General features: G+C 40.0%; 1 protein-coding gene and 1 long non-coding RNA gene across 3 annotated transcripts; one reads left to right on the top strand and one right to left on the bottom strand.

Moving 5' to 3' along the window:
* The first annotated feature begins 8,144 nt into the window (after positions 1–8,144).
* On the top strand, positions 8,145–9,269 carry LOC124205786. Of its 2 annotated transcripts, none has more exons than XR_006879474.1 (4): positions 8,145–8,577; positions 8,670–8,759; positions 8,814–8,907; positions 8,971–9,269. It is a non-coding gene; the product is annotated as an uncharacterized LOC124205786 (long non-coding RNA). The 2 variants fall into 2 exon arrangements; XR_006879473.1 differs by having other exon boundaries at positions 8,147–8,558; positions 8,971–9,268.
* Positions 9,270–10,088: 819 nt separating this feature from the next.
* LOC124203473 lies at positions 10,089–11,790 on the bottom strand. Its single transcript, XM_046600148.1, has 2 exons — positions 10,992–11,790; positions 10,089–10,920 (listed from the first exon to the last, which is right to left on the bottom strand). Exons 1-2 carry the CDS (start codon positions 11,063–11,065, stop codon positions 10,089–10,091), a joined length of 906 nt encoding a protein of 301 aa, XP_046456104.1. The 5' UTR covers positions 11,066–11,790.
* Between the last annotated feature and the right edge of the window lie 5,601 nt (positions 11,791–17,391).

Genomic DNA, 17,391 nt, shown 5'->3' with positions numbered 1-17,391 from the left:
AGCTTGCGATCGCCAGGCGTCGGTTAATGTTGACGGTTTCGGTGCTGGTGGTGCTGGTGGTGGTCCCACTAAAATTGGAACCTTCGTTTTCGATCGCAATCTTTGTATGTATGAACCTAGAGAAATGAAGTATGGAAAATCAGCATACGTTAGTGTTGATGTTTTCGTGATATGGGAGCGAATTAGCTATTTGTTACCGTGTAGGGGATGAGCGTTCGTGAAATCAAAAGTTCCGTTGGCTGGTCTTCCTGATTCACTTTGCTCGTTGTATCCCTCTGACTTTGTGCCCTTCTTTTCTCGCCATGGAACAATGTCAATTAGAGCTGTGTACTCGTAAAGACTGAGTTCGTGTAATTGAGTTCCTCTATAAGCGTAGTGAAGATGTTGAGGTACGGCGATAATTTTCCGGGGTGTGACATAAATATTTGCTGTAGAATTAACGTTTTCGTCTCTATGTTGAAGCGTTGATCCAAGAATCAAGGGATCTTTTTAAATGAACGTTTCCTCGAAGATGTTAGGATCCTTGTCTGGATTTGAGGTGTCCTCTTGGATGGTTGTTTCGTTGTCACTTGATTCATCATTTCCTTGACGGCTTTCATTGTAGATAGAATTCGCGACGTTGATTTCGTTGATTTCTTCGTCTTGATGCTCTCTAGGTAATTCATTTCCCCAAAGATCAGCAAATTCTTCGTTTCGCCTTTTTGGACACGAACTTGAAGTTTCTGGGTGTTCAGTTACATAAGAAATTGCTGCATGTATATAGGTCACCCAAAAAGTTTCTGAACTTGTCTCAGCAGGCATGCCGAGAATAGCAGCTGCTGCCATTGGTCCCGATATTTCAATCGCGCCGCTCAGATCGTTAGCTATTTTGTTAAGATAGTGTATTCCAGTACGAATGATGTTGCCGCTGTCATCTGCTTTCGATGGATACTGGTCGATGGTTTTTCTGGCGTGGTAAAGAAGCGGTAGAGAATGTGCCAATTCTGCCGGAGGTTTGCTAACGTACTTTATTAAGTAACACAATGCGCTCTTGCTTTGCACATCACTGCCAAGGAGTGCTGCATTGGTGTTGCATCCCAATACGGCAGAGGCTAGAGGGTTGTATTCGACACTCATTGCGTTTCGTTTTTGCAAAGTTTTGCAAACTTTTTTTTTGTCTTCCTCCGCTAACAAGTCAAATTGTTCTTGCAATTCTGATGGTAAAACCATTTTTTCAATCAATGTAGGTGGAGATTTGCGACCGTCTTCTGTTGGCAATGGTGGTAGAATGGCTGGTCGAATTAAAAAGTACATTATCATTCGCTTATCTCGCATTGCAACAGGTAGTTGTGAAAAATTACTTCTTGATGTCACTGCCTCGTCTGGTGGAAGGATGAAAGGAAGTACTTCAAAAGACACTTCTGGTTGACTTGGATCGGTTTTCTTGGCTACGATTTGCAAGCAACCAGTTTCCTCTCGTAGATGTACGCCACGTCCTCGTTGACAGCATGTCTTCCCTATCTTTTTCTTGAAACATGTGAGACCATGTTGGTGTATGTTGCATAAGTCGACGGTTCGTTGGAAATCTTGAATGTATTGCTGCTTCTCGCGGACAGGATGATGTGGTTTGAAAAACGCAGCATGAGGTGGTTTCTCGTTGTTCAAATCTCGTAATAAGTGTTTCAAATGAATAGTCGGATCTAGTTGTGCTGAAACCACACGGTTGATTGCCTCGGCAATGTATCTTTTCAAACCCGGGATGCCACCTGTAGTTTGCAGTAGGTTAGGCGTTAATCCACCCCAAAACAAAATATGCATGTGAAGAGAACCACGAGCTTGTTCTTCTGTACAGCCGAAGGACGCCACTGGTGTACCGAATATTCCTGCTTGACGTTTAGATAAAGGAATACTTTTTTTTGCTTGTTCCGTCAGGTGGTGTTCCCAACATATGAACGAAGAAAGCCTCAGTCATGATTTGGAACATTCGGGCAGCGAAAATTGGACCAAGGGCTAACATTGTTTTTTTTTGCCGATTCACTAAATGAGATGCCATGGAAATCTGTCTGGTGATTACGCATGGCTTCGGCAAAACCGCTTTCTGTTGCCGGAAAAGACCAATTGTTTGTCATAGGAAGAGTAAATCGTAAATTGAGTAATCCGTTAGTGTCATCTGGAGAATGGGTGTAGAAGATGGAAGGTGGTCCAAAATAGCGAACCATGCTCATGAGATGACCTACGGTAGCAGATCTTGCTGCTACTGAATATGGAACTTTTTTACTGATTAAAGACAATTGAGGCGTGATTTTTGAAAGAAGTTTCAGTGATTTGGGATGATTGGGCCTATTCTTCGCTTCTTCCAATTGGCTGAGAAATTTCGGATCCGAAACCATTTGACTGAATGTTTCCATTGACAATTTGTTTGTCCTAACGGTAGTCTGAATTGATCGGCACGTGATATGTCGTTGCCATTGGTCGAAGAGCAGAAAGAGAAATCGCATGCAATTAGCAAATTTTCCATGCCATTGCAATTCCATGTGTCGCATATCTTTAATAGGTATGCTTCCATTTTTCCTTATTCCTCTACCAAGAGGGAAGAGATGGGGGAAAGCTGAATACATCAAGTGATCGTTTTGTTCAAATTCATTTAATGGTTCACCTTCTTAATGGTGATACAATCTTCGGTTTAATGGTCATAACTCCATTTTTGAGTTTTCGATTGATTAGTTAATTTAGGCGCGGTTTCAAAATCTTCCTCATTGAATGCATTCCAGCCCTTCTTGTATTTGCTTTGTCTGAGGTATCGAAATCCATCAGGTTGAGCCAGGGTTTCCGATATTCCTAGTAAGAAAATGCATGTATTTACAATAGGAATGAGGAAGTATTACGTTGAGCTATGTGATACCTTTCAATGCTGCCTCACTGGAGGACAGTTCATTCGAGTTGGTTGGTGAAGTTCTAGTAAGGAAAGACATGGGATAGAGATTTGGTTTTCCGCTGGAGTCTTCGATCGTAGTTTCTGTGTCTTGGTCGTTGGCTGCATCTACATCAGACGACTGTTGAGAAACGATTTGATCTATTTTTATCTCTGTATCGTGTTCCGCAATTGAAGCACGATATATTAATTCATCTGGAATTTTGGTTAAGGCCATCTTCATTTCTTGTGAATCGTCAATGACAATGTCTTTGTAACGTGAGTTGAAGTGTTTCAATGCGCCCAACCACAAGAAGATGACCTCGCTACGGACTTGAATAGGGTGCCAAATTCTGTGGTGCTTGTCAGCTACAAGTGCTGCCCATTGCAAATGAGATCCAACGAAAACGATGCTCAGCGCATCGTAAAAATCGTTAATGTAAGGGAATTTCCGGTTAGTTCTATTTCGTCTTTTTTCATTTATCATTTCTTCAAGATGCTCTCCGTATTGTGCATAAGCAATGGCGTGGCCTAGTTTTCCACATTGCCGTTCGCCATGTTGGTATCCAGTCAATTTAATTATCACGATGAAGATTCGTGCTAAAGCAATGACGTGTTCTTCAGCTAGTGTTAATTTCGGTAAAAAAATGCGATCCGCATTGCCATAATCGATTCCTGACGCAAGCGAATAAGTAGGCACTTTGTTTTGACGAATCACAGCTTGGAAACATTCATTGCAAAGAATAGTTTCGGTGTCCTCTCCATCAGAAGTTAGCTGCTTCTTTTGTGTGACAAATTCTCGATGAAGGTAGTAATATTTTCTACTAACTGGTGAGTGATAGTAACTAACAACTGATCTAAAGAAAAGAAAGTCAACCACTGGTTACTATGGAACGCAAATATGACATGATAAGAATGAAGAAACAAATACCTATATTCTTCAGAGATATTTTCCAATTCAATAATTTCTTGTTTGGAAAAGAGCAGTTTGCTTAGTTGATCAAGGGAAACGGTGTGGAATTTTGATGAACCCATATCAAAATCTTTTATTCCGCAACTAGCACATGCCAACATTTGTGCTTCAATATCCCAAATACTTAGAAACGTTTCAGAAATCACGGCAAGATCTTCTTCTGTAACGTTACTAATTATTTCTTGGGCTAGATTATTCAAGTAATCAGGAAGTGGGTTCGGATCCAAGGCAGCTTCACTCCAATTATCAAACACATCAATACATCAAACGATCAGTATCTCGAAACCGATCCAACCCCGTATTTGTTACGAGGTTCATCAGTGCAGCGATGGGATCCGATTCAAAATGGAGTAACTGTTCGGCTATTGGTGGCTGACACATTTCCAACGAAAGTGGCTCACTGTAACTATTAAGGACTACCTTGACATTCTTGCTTTTCTTCTTTGCCCGAGAGTACAGTCCCCTCCATAAGTATGGGATCACCCCGCGCCGTTCCATAAGGCGGCGTGTATTTTTCTAGTTGGTTTTTCGGGTGGTAAAAAGTGAAAAAATGACATAAATTCACAAAACTTGGAATTTATGTCATTTTACCTCTTTTGTTTTGTCTGAATTTTTTTCAGATTTTTTCGTTCATGGGATAGGCCTCTAAAAGTGGCTCCGAAAGTATCGGATCACTCCGACGCCAACCATGTTATCTTATGACCCGAACTTGTTTTTCACATAGCTTTTTATATATTTAATTTTTAAGAAGGAATTTTTATTTTCAAACCGTGTATACACTACTCTTTCATAAACTAACTGTGAGTTTTGCATAATGATCCGAATTTTTTTCGAATTTTCCCAGATTTATTCGTTTCCCAAGTTTCTGAAATCAGAGACTGCAGAAGACTTCATTTACGGTTTACAACCTCTATCAGCTGGCGTAGGCAGGAAAATTAGTAGTCGTTTCTATACACCACTGGCGCTCTGCTACCTTTTTTACTTAAGGGGCGTATAAAAACGACACTAATTTTCCTGCCTACGCCAGCTGATAGAGGTTGTAAACCGTAAATGAAGTCTTCTGTAGTCTCTGATTTCAGAAACTTGGGAAACGAATAAATCTGGGAAAATTCGAAAAAAATTCGGATCATTATGCAAAACTCACAGTTAGTTTATGAAAGGGTAGTGTATACACGGTTTGAAAATAAAAATTCCTTCTTAAAAATTAAATATATAAAAAGCTATGTGAAAAACAAGTTCGGGTCATAAGATAACATGGTTGGCGTCGGAGTGATCCGATACTTTCGGAGCCACTTTTAGAGGCCTATCCCATGAACGAAAAAATCTGAAAAAATTCAGACAAAACAAAAGAGGTAAAATGACATAAATTCCAAGTTTTGTGAATTTATGTCATTTTTTCACTTTTTACCACCCGAAAAACCAACTAGAAAAATACACGCCGCCTTATGGAACGGCGCGGGGTGATCCCATACTTATGGAGGGGACTGTATCTCTGTTGATAGGCATTGTGATTCATTTTAAGTCTTTTGACTTTCACATAATTGAAATCTAATTCTCCATCTACAGAGAAAAACATGATTGTTAGTTAATTAATAAAAGTTTAAATAGCTGTAACTCACATACTAGTAAAAAAATGGCTTTCTGTTTTTCGCTTTTATTACTATGTAAAAAAATACATACCTTTTGCATTATTTGCCTGAATAGTCACTTTTTCCATTCCACCATTGGAGGAAGCCTTAGGGTCTATAGTTTTCCTCGGCAACATATCTAGGAAAACGATGACAACCAAAATTCTTTGTTTAGCATTAAAATAAACTTGCTTAAAGTTATGTAATCTGCATACTGCAGAAAACAGAACTGATTACTGTCCCTCTAATTATGGTAAGGAAACAAGTTACACACCTGTCTCAATGTTGGAGTGAAAACTTCCCTTTCTTCTCTCCTTCATGGATACATTCTTACTGTCTTCACTCTCTCCTCGCAACATTTCTAGCAAAACAACATAAAGTAAATTATATGATTTGAAAATTACTTTCATTAGAAAACATCTTCTATACCTTCCTTACTGCATGATTCCAAAGCACCACTATGTTGATTTCTATAGGATGCGATCTCAGCCTTCTTATTTGTCAATGGATCTACAAAACTCAAATAAACAACTTGTCTCTTTCAAATCAAACAACTTTCTTACCGAATTCGTTACACAAACGATGATTTACAGTTTTGTAATTCACAGTTCGTTTGCCATTAGAAGAGGGTACCTTAGCTTTTTTACCCGCGGATCCATCTATACAAACAAAAGGAAAAAGAAAATGACATAAGACTGCAATCAAGTAAATAAAGAATCTTTTTTCTAATGATAAGAAAACAAGTGACATACCTATTGAAGTTCCTGATTGAAGTATCTCTTTTTTTCTATCATTATGACGTACAATCCTAGTGTCATCATTCAATGGATCTGGAAAAAAATTACAATATGTCTTCTAGAAATTCAGCAACTTAAACACCTGTGTCGTTACCCAAACAAAGATTTACAGATGGTGGGCCATCAGAATTTAAGACCTTAGTCACTTGACCTGTGGATCCATCTAAACACACGAAAAAGACAATCAAGAACATGAACTATGAATCTAAACGAATGATATAAAAACCTATATAATGTTTCGGCAAAGCACCAGTTCTCAATCTGAGCCTTCGATAAGCATAACATTTGCCAGAAAGAACTTTTCCTCCAAGAATGTCAGCATCGTCAAAATGATCACCACACAGCTTCATTCCCACTTTCAACCCTTTTCGAGTAAGAACTTTTTCCCATAATGGCATTCTAGATTTGGTAACTACAAACATCGGTAACTGACTCTTGTCGTCATCAAAAGTCTTATAACCACAAATGAAACAACGAAATGGCTTCATTATGTAATAAAGAACTAGAAATCAGTATTGTCTATCAACAACATCAACAACATGAATCTGACAAAGAATCGCAAACAAACTAAACTGGTCTAGAGGATATTCCACTTACAGTCAACAGATGGCGCTTCCGGACAGTGAAAGTATTCCCAAGGGACGTATCAGAAAATAAAGACGAGTGGGCCCTCGGATTTCCTGAGGAAATCTCTCAGGTATTGTCTATCAACAACATCGACAACATGAATCTGACAAAGAATCGCAAACAAACTAAACTGGTCTAGAGGATATTCCACTTACGGTCAACAGATGGCGCTGCCGGACAGTGAAAGTATTCCCAAGGGACGTATCAGCAAATAAAGACGAGTGGGCCCTCGGATTTCCTGAGGAAATCTCTCAGGGATAATTTTAATCTTCTTGACGGGATTCCAGCACCCATCTTAATCGTGATGTTTTTAGTTGACACAGCTGATTTATGAGAACCTGACACAATTACGTAGAATCATTATGTTGTTCAATATGAATACTCACGATGTGATCTTTTTGTATGTTTTTCTAACCACTGTTTCTCTTTGGCAGTACAAGCTAGGTATACATTCGTTGCATATGATGATGATTTGATTACAAAACTGCCCCGACATCACAGCAATTATTACCAAATTTAAAGTTTGGTTGTATTAACTATTTTTTATTACCCTGGTGTGCAATGACAGTGTGCTGCTATGATAGATTTGTTGTGCCAACTTTTAATTACCACCCAAACTTCTTTGGTATTTAGTGATTGGGAGTGATGTACAGTAGCCTCATTTACTTAAACCGGCAAATGAAGCTACTACAATTTTTGAATAATGAGAGAGTTTGAACAGTTCAAACGTATTACAAAGGGAAACCTCTGCCACGAAAGATGCCATATCACTTCTACTTACTTTTTAGTGTTTAGAAGCTGTCAGCTGATGATTTCGAGTTTAAACAACACCCGCTAATCAATTTTGTAAAAGAAACGAAGCAGATATAGTGATTATTGTATCAAATCACAATAAATTAAACTAAAAGCTAAAATTATAAATAACTATGAAACTGTTATTGTCATAATTCCAGGAATAAAAAACTGTTTTTACGAGAGTCCAAGATGGGGACCGATACACCAGATGGATTGGGCTAAATTACGAAATAGTCCAACTAAGCATCCGCAACACGTCTATATTATGTAATTACATGCAGCTTTTGCATACTTGTTGCAATTTTGTTTACACTTGTTTTATTGAATATGACTATTACGGATCTGAATGGGTGAGATTGGTCATGCTTTGAAACGGTAGATAATCAGTGATGGTTTTACACCGGGTTCCGGACATCTCGTACCCAAAAATTCTCGTACTCATTTTTTCAACCATTTCGTACCAGTACGAGATGGTGGTACGAGGTGGCATCTGGCGGTAGAGAACAGTACCGGCTGGTACGAGGTGGCTGGCATAATCTTCCGGCTGGTACGAGTTGGCTGGCAGAAGTTTCCGGCTGGTACGAGATGACTGGCAGAAATTTCCGGCTGGTACGAGATGGCCGGCAGACATCTCTATTCTAGAGGGAGCCAAAGGGGAGCACCGAGCTGGATGTCCGGATGAAGTCCGCCTTGAAGAGCGCCTAGCCGGTGACTGATAACTTAGTACGGCCGCGGCGACCTTATATACTGCGGCTCGAGCATGTGCCACCTTGTGGTCAGTACGAGATGGCAGTACGAGATGGCCGATAGAAAGGCAACCGGCTAAGTATCCCAGCAATTATGCCATGGTATAGGATGATTATGCTTGTAATTATTCACCCTTCAATAAACTTTTTAAGAATTTTTTTATTATGTTAGCAGTGTATTTCATATTTTTCCTCAAACTTCTTTTAATGCAGGAATTATGGTTGCTGTATTGGTGAACCACACGATAGCAGACTAAAAAAGATCGTTTCCTTTGTAAACATTTCGTGTGCTGCATAGAACAGGTAAAGATTGGTCCTAATTTGAATATTTTCATTAATGCAATACATTTTTCACAGAGCAGGCAACATCCCAATCCATCAGCTTCATGTTATACGGCCTCAAAGCTTGTATATACCAGACCAGGAGGTATTCCTCCAATACCTAATCATTGTACGTAAGCTCATTTTTCAGCTTATTATGGCATTCTTAACATTTCATTTTTACTTTGTTTAGATAAAGACTGAGAAAATGCTAGCCAGAAGCAGAAAAGGCATTATTGCCCTCGATTGTACTACATGCTCTTTCTTGGATTGTTTGTTTTCATTAGTTAAATCGTTGGCTGCCTCCAGTCTAAAAATTTGGTCTCGTTGCCAATTTAGCTTGTAGTAACTCACCACGGCCTGGACCATGTGATGGATTAAGAAAGAATTTACTATTGCAATATAAAGGCAAACACATTTATTGGTTTAACACATGTTTGTTCATGTTACAGATTCTGAAAATACACCTCTGGGTAAGAGAAAAACAGTTTACGACATATTAGATTTGAACCAAATCAATCGCAACAATATAATAAGAAAAATTTAGACTTTACTATTTCTGCAATTCATACTCATTAGGCATCTTGTAAGTATTGGAGCAATACTTCAACATTTCATGCACCGTAAGTTCCTCGGCTCTATATTTCTCCCGGATTTTCTTCATTCTCTCGCTGGTTCTTTTGTAACTTTTGTTCTCTGCTCTTAGTGTCTTTCCTTGAATGAGTTGTTTCTTGACAAGGTTCTTTTCCGCTTCTTTCAATAGAAGCCCCACCAAATTATAAAAATTGAGTCACCGTTTCTTGTTGCTTTTGAATTGAGGCGCCGGTGCCACCCCTCAACGTCGTTGTTTGTGCGGACCTCTTGGAAGTAGACGCTCCATGTTTTGGGTGGCCAGGTTCTGTTCTTTATCCAAGTCTTTTCCACGTAATCCATGAATGGTCTCAAATCAATTACGGTCAATGGCGCTTTATTTTCTTCGGCCCGTTTGTCGTTGAGCTTCACGAGGCTAGCACGCAACTCTTCCGATCGCTGTTTTAAATCTTTGAAGCAGGTTTCTATTTGTTGTCATGGGATGATGGGTAAACTTAAAACTTCCCTTACTATTTCCTGGATTTTAGAATCAGATTTATAAGCGGAAGAAAGCCCAAGACTCTTGAGGTGCCGGTAAACGGTTTGAACCCAGTGAAAAGAACAACCGAATGCTTTTACGCCTTCAAAATTGTGCAGAAATGCACTCTTTACTGCGGTTTCAAAATCAAGAACTACTTCTTCTAATGCTATGGGGAAATCTGGATCGAAAAAAGTTTTGATTTATTTTAAAACGGCGTCGTAATCACTCAGCTCTTTGCCGGACAAAATTATATAAAGAAGGGGAATCTGCTTTGATTTGCCGTCTTTTGTTATAAAACCGTGGATACTGTAAAGCTGGGAAAAAGGTAGCTGAGCTACATGGAAAGTGCCATCAACGTACCACCTTCTCATTTTTTGAAGATCTTTGATCTGGTCGTCAGTGGCAAAAAGAAGATGACATTTCTCTACCACAACTACCTCACCACGATAAAAATCTTTTGGTAGATGTTCCGGTTTCAATTCAAAAAAGAGATCCGTTGGGTGCAAGGGCCTTTCGTGTTCCCTTTTTCTGTTGGCTGCACGCGCAAGATTTTGTATGGGTGGAATTATAGCTGAAGGGTTTTCTTTTACAACCGGGACAATAAGATCTTCCGCAAGAGCATTTGCTGATTCAAAGAGATTCTTAAGAGCAACATCCTTAATTTGCTTGACTAAGGGAACCTTCAGATTTAGTTCAGGATTTGGTTCATGGCAATGAGCTGTGGCACCTTCTGTGAAAACGTCCCCTAATGGCTTTACGTAGGCGGCACATGAAACTCCATTTTTTCTTCCTCGTCTAGTGCATAGCCAGGTAAATACCCCACCCTTTGTTGAAACCGATTTCTTTAAGCCGTAACGATTACCTAACCCATCTAATAACTGATTCTTTGCCCTTGTGGATGCCCCCTCAACAATTTCAAAACGTTCTATCAATGGGTTGGGTGCAGTGGGCGTGGGAGACAACAAACTTCTCTCTCGAACGAGAACTGGGGTGACTGCGTGGCGAGCAATAGCACGTTCTTCTTCGATCAACCTTTAAGGAAAAAGAGTGAGCATTAGTAAGCGTAATTGAAGTTGAAAGAATCATCAATATAAATATATTACCGTGTGTCACTAAGGTCAGTAGTAGGTGGTTGCTGGCGCTGTGATGGAGAGAAGGAAGAGTCTAATTCGGCCATAACGAAATCCGCTTCTCTATCAACAACTGGCGTGCTGTTTACCCGAGTTTCGCTTTTCAAGAAGAAACAATTAGAATTAAGAACAATTATTTTTTGAAAACACTAGGAATTTAAGCAATTTTACCTGGTATTCATTCCAGATGGTGAAAAGTTAATGTCTAAATTGGCATCAGGAATGTGAGGTGGCAAATCTAAAATCGCATCAAACGCCTGGAATGCTGATGGGGAGAATTGAAGGTCTCCGAACGATCCATCCAGAAGAGATTCCGTAAACGAGAAGTCAGAGGTAGCAATCAGCCCCTGGTTCTGGAGTGAAACACTAACTTCTGGCGTAGGAGTTGGCAGGGTTTCACGAACAGGCAATTTTGTTGCTTTATTATGGGGTGCTCTCCGGTTAGCTCTCTTCCGTGCTGGTGATGGCGTGAATGGAGTAGATTTGTTGATTTTTCTCTTGGTTCGAGATTGATCAGTTTTTTTTTATGCCGAAGAAACGTCCTAGAAGGGAGACGGTGTATCTCTTAATCGACAAAGGGAACAAATAAAACCCATTTCCTTTTGAAATTGATAGTCAGCCTTGCTGATCCCTGAAGAAAAATAGTTTCAATAAATCGATGAGTTAAAAATATGCAAGACTTTGAGACAGTATACTGAATATAACAACAGATAAGAAAACTAAATAAAATTAAAAATATTCTTACAAGAGTGACAACGTCGGTGTTCCCATTTGGCACATTTGGCACAAGCAAATTTTTGATCTCCTTTTTTAAAGGCAGTTTTCCAAGTAAGGCAATCCATTCTTGACGAGTTATGTGGAGGAACTGAAAAAATGAATCATGTTTTTTTTTTATATACCCTTTGGTCAGGTCATGTTGAAGGGTGAGAGGGTAACGAGATTTCTGGGAATTTCTGATTCCATGAATAACATGCCGCATGCCGCCTTTTACTACCCTGTGAATTGAAAGTAAGAGCCAAATTGCTAGGAAGCCTAAAAAACAATTTATTGGAACCAAAGCATAACAATCATACCGCAAAATCACACAAAATAACATCAATGATCAAAGAACAAAGCTGTTGTGTCGAAAACAATACCACGGCTTTTTAACAGCACAGAAGCGGTAAACTCTCGAGTTCAGGGACGTAACAAATGGAGTGCTGTAAAAAACGAATTAGAAATTAAAAAGAAGCTTAAACACCAATAAGAATTTTTCGTCTTACTTGAAGATTTGTCCTAATTTTTGTTCTAACTGAAATCCAGACTGATTTTCTTGCCGACAAAGTCGATTTGAAAAGGAGTAATCTGTCAATAAACAAGATAACGATGAATTATGACCAGCGCTTTAAAAAAGGGAAATATGACATGGTTACAACCTGATCACGAAGGATAAGGAGATGGGTGTGGAATAAATGTGCGTCTAGGCTTGATTTGTTTGTCATAATCTGGCATCATTTGCCAGTGCCACACACTTCCTTTTAGCCTGCAAAGAAAATGTAAGAGTAAATCCAAAACTTTCTCGATCACTTAAATTTTCAACTTTACCTGTCCCGAAAAAAGACCTTGGAATGTCGAACGATCAACAGAACTGTAACATTTGCATAAGCACAGCAAGGCTCTCGATCTCCAAAAAGGGGTTACCACATTTCGTGCAAATCGGCCGGTGAATCTGAAAAGAACCAAAAGAGTAAATCATAATGAGAATCTATCTGTCAAAGTTATGTCTTAAAAAAAATAATATTTGTTGCGTCTCACTTGAATATTTTGGATCAACCTCCTCCAACAGATCACTATAGAATGGCTTCTGGCAGGAAAGTATGGTGCCAAAACTAAATTGGCAACGAGACCAAATTTTTAGACTGGAGGCAGCCAACGAGTTAACTAATGAAAACAAACAATCCAAGAAAGAGCATGTAGTACAATCGAGGGCAATAATGCCTTTTCTGCTTCTGGCTAGCATTTTCTCAGTCTTTATCTAAACAAAGTAAAAATGAAATGTTAAGAATGCCATAATAAGCTGAAAAATGAGCTTACGTACAATGATTAGGTATTGGAGGAATACCTTCTGGTCTGGTATATACAAGCTTTGAGGCCGTATAACATGAAGCTGATGGATTGGGATGTTGCCTGCTCTGTGAAAAATGTATTGCATTAATGAAAATATTCAAATTAGGACCAATCTTTACCTGTTCTATGCAGCACACGAAATGTTTACAAAGTAAACGATCTTTTTTAGTCTGCAATCGTGTGGTTCACCAATACAGCAACCATAATTCCTGCATTAAAAGAAGTTTGAGGAAAAATATGAAATACACTGCTAACATAATAAAAAAATTCTTAAAAAGTTTATTGAAGGGTGAATAATTACAAGCATAATCATCCTATACCATGGCATAATTGCTGGGATACTTAGCTGGTTGCCTTTCTATCGACCATCTCGTACTGCCATCTCGTACTGACCACAAGGTGGCGCATGCTCGAGCCGCAGTATATAAGGTCGCCGCGGCCGTACTAAGTTATCAGTCACTGGCTAGGCGCTCTTCAAGGCGGACTTCATCCGGACATCCAGCTCGGCACTCCCCTTTGGCTCCCTCTAGAATGGAGATGTCTGCCGGCCATCTCGTACCAGCCGGAAATTTCTGCCAGTCATCTCGTACCAGCCGGAAACTTCTGCCAGCCAACTCGTACCAGCCGGAAGATTATGCCAGCCACCTCGTACCAGCCGGTACTGTTCTCTACCGCCAGATGCCACCTCGTACCACCATCTCGTACTCTGGTACGAGATGGTTGAAAAAATGAGTACGAGAATTTTTGGGTACGAGATGTCCGGAACCCTTTTACACCTTGCATAAAAATGCAAGTGACACTTGTTTTTTCTATCTATTTTTGTTACCTTGCCCACTATAATGATGAAGCAGTCATCACGAAAATTCCTTTTTAACCTAAGGAACTTAAAAGAATAGACAAGGAGTATCTACTTCAGCACACCCTTGAACCCCTGCAAACACATTCCGGTTTGTATAATTTTCCCTCGTGTCTGTCAACAATTATCCACCAGTATTAAGGAGACGTTCGGACCGTGATAACCATGCAGTGCTATATCCTGTCTGACATTGGATTGAAGTGGCGACAACGAAGATTAATCGGACGACGACTGGATGGGCCCCCAATGCAACGAAAGTAATTAAACGAAACTCTGTACAAATGTTTAACTTGACACTTCACTTGATTGAACCCCTTTTTGCTCATAATATGCCCTGAAGGATATTTAGGCCAGCACTGCATGAGTCACTGTGAGATGCTGGGTTACGCAAATGTTTGTTTCAACATTTTTGATTAAATGTGACAATGCCATTTACTCTACAGTTGCGACTAGAGTCAATTGGGCAAGCCGATCACTACCTTGGCTGGCCGATCGTGCCAGCCAATCACGACGGTCTCATAAACGGTCTCATCGTGTACATCTTGCTGATAGTCATCGTTATCGGCGCCTTAGTCTACTACCGACGCCGAGAACGACTGCTTGGGGCGACATCAGCAAAGAAACCGTAAAATCCACCTCAGCAGGGGTGGAAGACCGGCAACACTTAACGAAGATTGGCCTGGCAGGGACAAGGAAAAAGTCCTATCGATTCGCGATGGACTCAGTACGCGGAGGCCAGCGTGCAGCAAGTGCGGGACGGAAGGTCACTTCATGAGGGATTGCCCGAGGGCCAATCGGCCGCAACAAACTGACCACGGATGGACTCCTGATGACCAAATAGTGTGCTTTGGCGGTGGCGGAGCCGGGAACACGTAATGGTTCTGCTCTGGAGGACACCACATCGGCGACAGAGTGGGGCCAATCAGCAACTGATTTGCCTGGTCAGAACAGAGGACGGAAACATGAAGGAGAAGGCATGGTCGGTACTGAAAATCGAAAACGACTGGTGTTCCAAGACGTCCTATGTGGAGAAGGGCGTATCCTGACCGTGATTGACACGTGGACAGCCGCCAGCAGTATCCGTGTCTTCACCTAAATTAGTTGAGCTTAAGTTTATCAGTGAGACCATGGAGGGTGAATCGTCTAGTTTCAGTGGACGGGAAAGAAATTATACCAGAAGGAGTGACCCAATTGGTATTATTGGACGGAGAGACCTGATCTATTGGAATTCGGTGCATTGCCGGAGATATCCATCGGCGAGATGCCCATCGGGTGATAGCGGAAGAGAAAACTGAGAGTGTCCAAAAACTAGTGACTCAGCACGGATGCTGGGTACCGGAAATATCCCTAGCTAAAGGTAGTCGCAATCAGCCCCTGAAATTGATGAAATACGGGGAATGTGTGCTGGTCAAGTCCTCGGATAAATTTCTGGCCTCAAAATAAATATCGACTGGAAAAGCTTTGTGTTTCGTAGGAGTACTGAAGCAAATAGCAATCACCAATCTATCGGAGCAGCAACAGTGGCTTGAGGCAGGAATTGTGCTAGGAGAGATTCACGAAATAGACAAGATAGCGGATGGAGACTCACCGGAAGCAGTTATTGCAGAAATGATGGCAGAAAAATGAAACAAACACTGAGAAGAGGATTTTGACAAAAGGATCTTCGAAGGATTAAGTGTGAGTCAGCGTAAGACAATTTTGCACTCTCTCTTGGAATACGACTACCGTTTTGCAGGAAAAAGAGACAAACTAGGAAAGTGCACGGTGGTGGAACACACGATTGAGATAGGGGACGTTAAACCCATTCGACAAGCTCCCCACGCCAAATGATGGAAGGAGCGAGTAATGGTTGAAGATCACTGTATAGAATTGGAGGATGCCTGTGCGAAGAACCTCCGAATAGGCCGCGGGGAGTGAGTGTGGTAATAGTTCAAAAAAAGGACGGAACCTGGAGGTCCTGCGTGCATTATAGGCGCCCAAACGTAGTTATAATTAGTGACGTTTACCCGTTACCCAGCATTGAAGAGACATTGGCACGCCTGAAGGGGGTAAAAATATTTTTGATCATGGATTTACAATCTAGGCAGTGGAAGGTTCCTATCAAAGAAGCTGATCGTCCAAACACGGTGTTCGTGACAGCGAACGGCCTGTAACAATTTAAGGTTATGGCGATGAGACTATGCTCAGTTCCCGGAGCGTTCCAACGGATGATGGATGTAGTGCTGATAGGCCATAAATGGACTACCTGTTTAGTTTATGGGAGACCGGGGCTACGTGGGAATTAGGCTATAATGTACTGGACAATTTTCAGATATAGGCTACAATTTGTAAAAAAATATGAAATAAATACATGTTATGTTAAATTATGTTTTATTTATACTTTAAACTTCTTTTATTGATATTCTGATTAATTTTTGAGTTTATGGGAAATACAAAAATGGGAATCGGAAAAAATATTTTTGACGCTTTTCATGTTTTTGATGCTTCTATAAATATTGTTATAAAACCCAGATAACTGTTTGATAGGTTTTTCTTTTGGTTTAAGGGGGTGGTTTTATTTTATAATTTTTTTAAAAATAAAGTATTTAATAATTTTTTTTAATGTTGTTTGGGTTCGAGATCCTTTGATTTTTTTGCTTTAGATGCAGGATTTTAACAGCCTTTCCAGTTTTTGCTTTTATACTTAAAAAATCGAAATGCGGTTATTCATTGTACGACTACGAAAGTTCCAGACAGCCTGTCAAATTTCATTTTTTATTCATAATTTTTGGGGTTGGAAATACATGACAAGTGGCTTAATGACCCTATTATTCCTTTATCTTTCTCCCCACCTTTTGCTTTGTTCCTACCCCCAAATTGGACAAAAAAGCTGAACATGGTTCCCACCAACATGTGGCTTTCGGATTCTCTCCCTGTCTGACCTTGAGTAAGGATTAAAAACCCAGACAGACCTTGGTCTTTGGGGCACTAAAAAAATTAGAAGGGTGATTTATACTTGGTCTGAAGATTGGCAAAACTGAAAGAGAAATGCGTCAAATCTAGAATGTACGATTGATAATATTGGTTTAAAAAATCCCGAAGTTAAAGTATGGATGTTGATTACCGAAGTTTGTCTCTGTAAAATTACCACCTTTTTTGCTGACTACAAAAAAAACATGTCATTACGATGCGCCACCTATAAGAATTATTAATATCAGGAAAAAAATATGGCTATCATTTTGGCTTTACTTGAGACCGAAAGAGACCTTTTCTTACATTTGTGGTTGTGTAACACTAGGGTAGAGTCTGTTTTTTTGTATCTTCTTTCTTATGTTAATTGATAGCTGAAAGATGTTCGTGGTCAGGGTTGATTAAAATTATAAGATATAGTTTTTATTTGAAGAATTTTTTGAATTAGTCGGTTAGATGCTC

Source organism: Daphnia pulex, chromosome 10 (assembly GCF_021134715.1).
Source record: "Daphnia pulex isolate KAP4 chromosome 10, ASM2113471v1".
Taxonomy (NCBI): Eukaryota; Metazoa; Arthropoda; class Branchiopoda; order Diplostraca; family Daphniidae; genus Daphnia; species Daphnia pulex.
Note: the sequence above shows the minus strand (reverse complement) of the source record. Positions and strands in the feature narration are given on the sequence as shown.

Excerpts from the sequence above, each read along its gene's own strand:
- LOC124203473 (XM_046600148.1), bottom strand. The coding sequence starts at position 11,065 with ATGGCCGAATTAGACTCTTCCTTCTCTCCATCACAGCGCCAGCAACCA. Across the intron at positions 10,921-10,991 it reads ACTGACCTTAGTGACACACG|GTTGATCGAAGAAGAACGTG; the intron begins GTAATATATTTA and ends TTTTCCTTAAAG.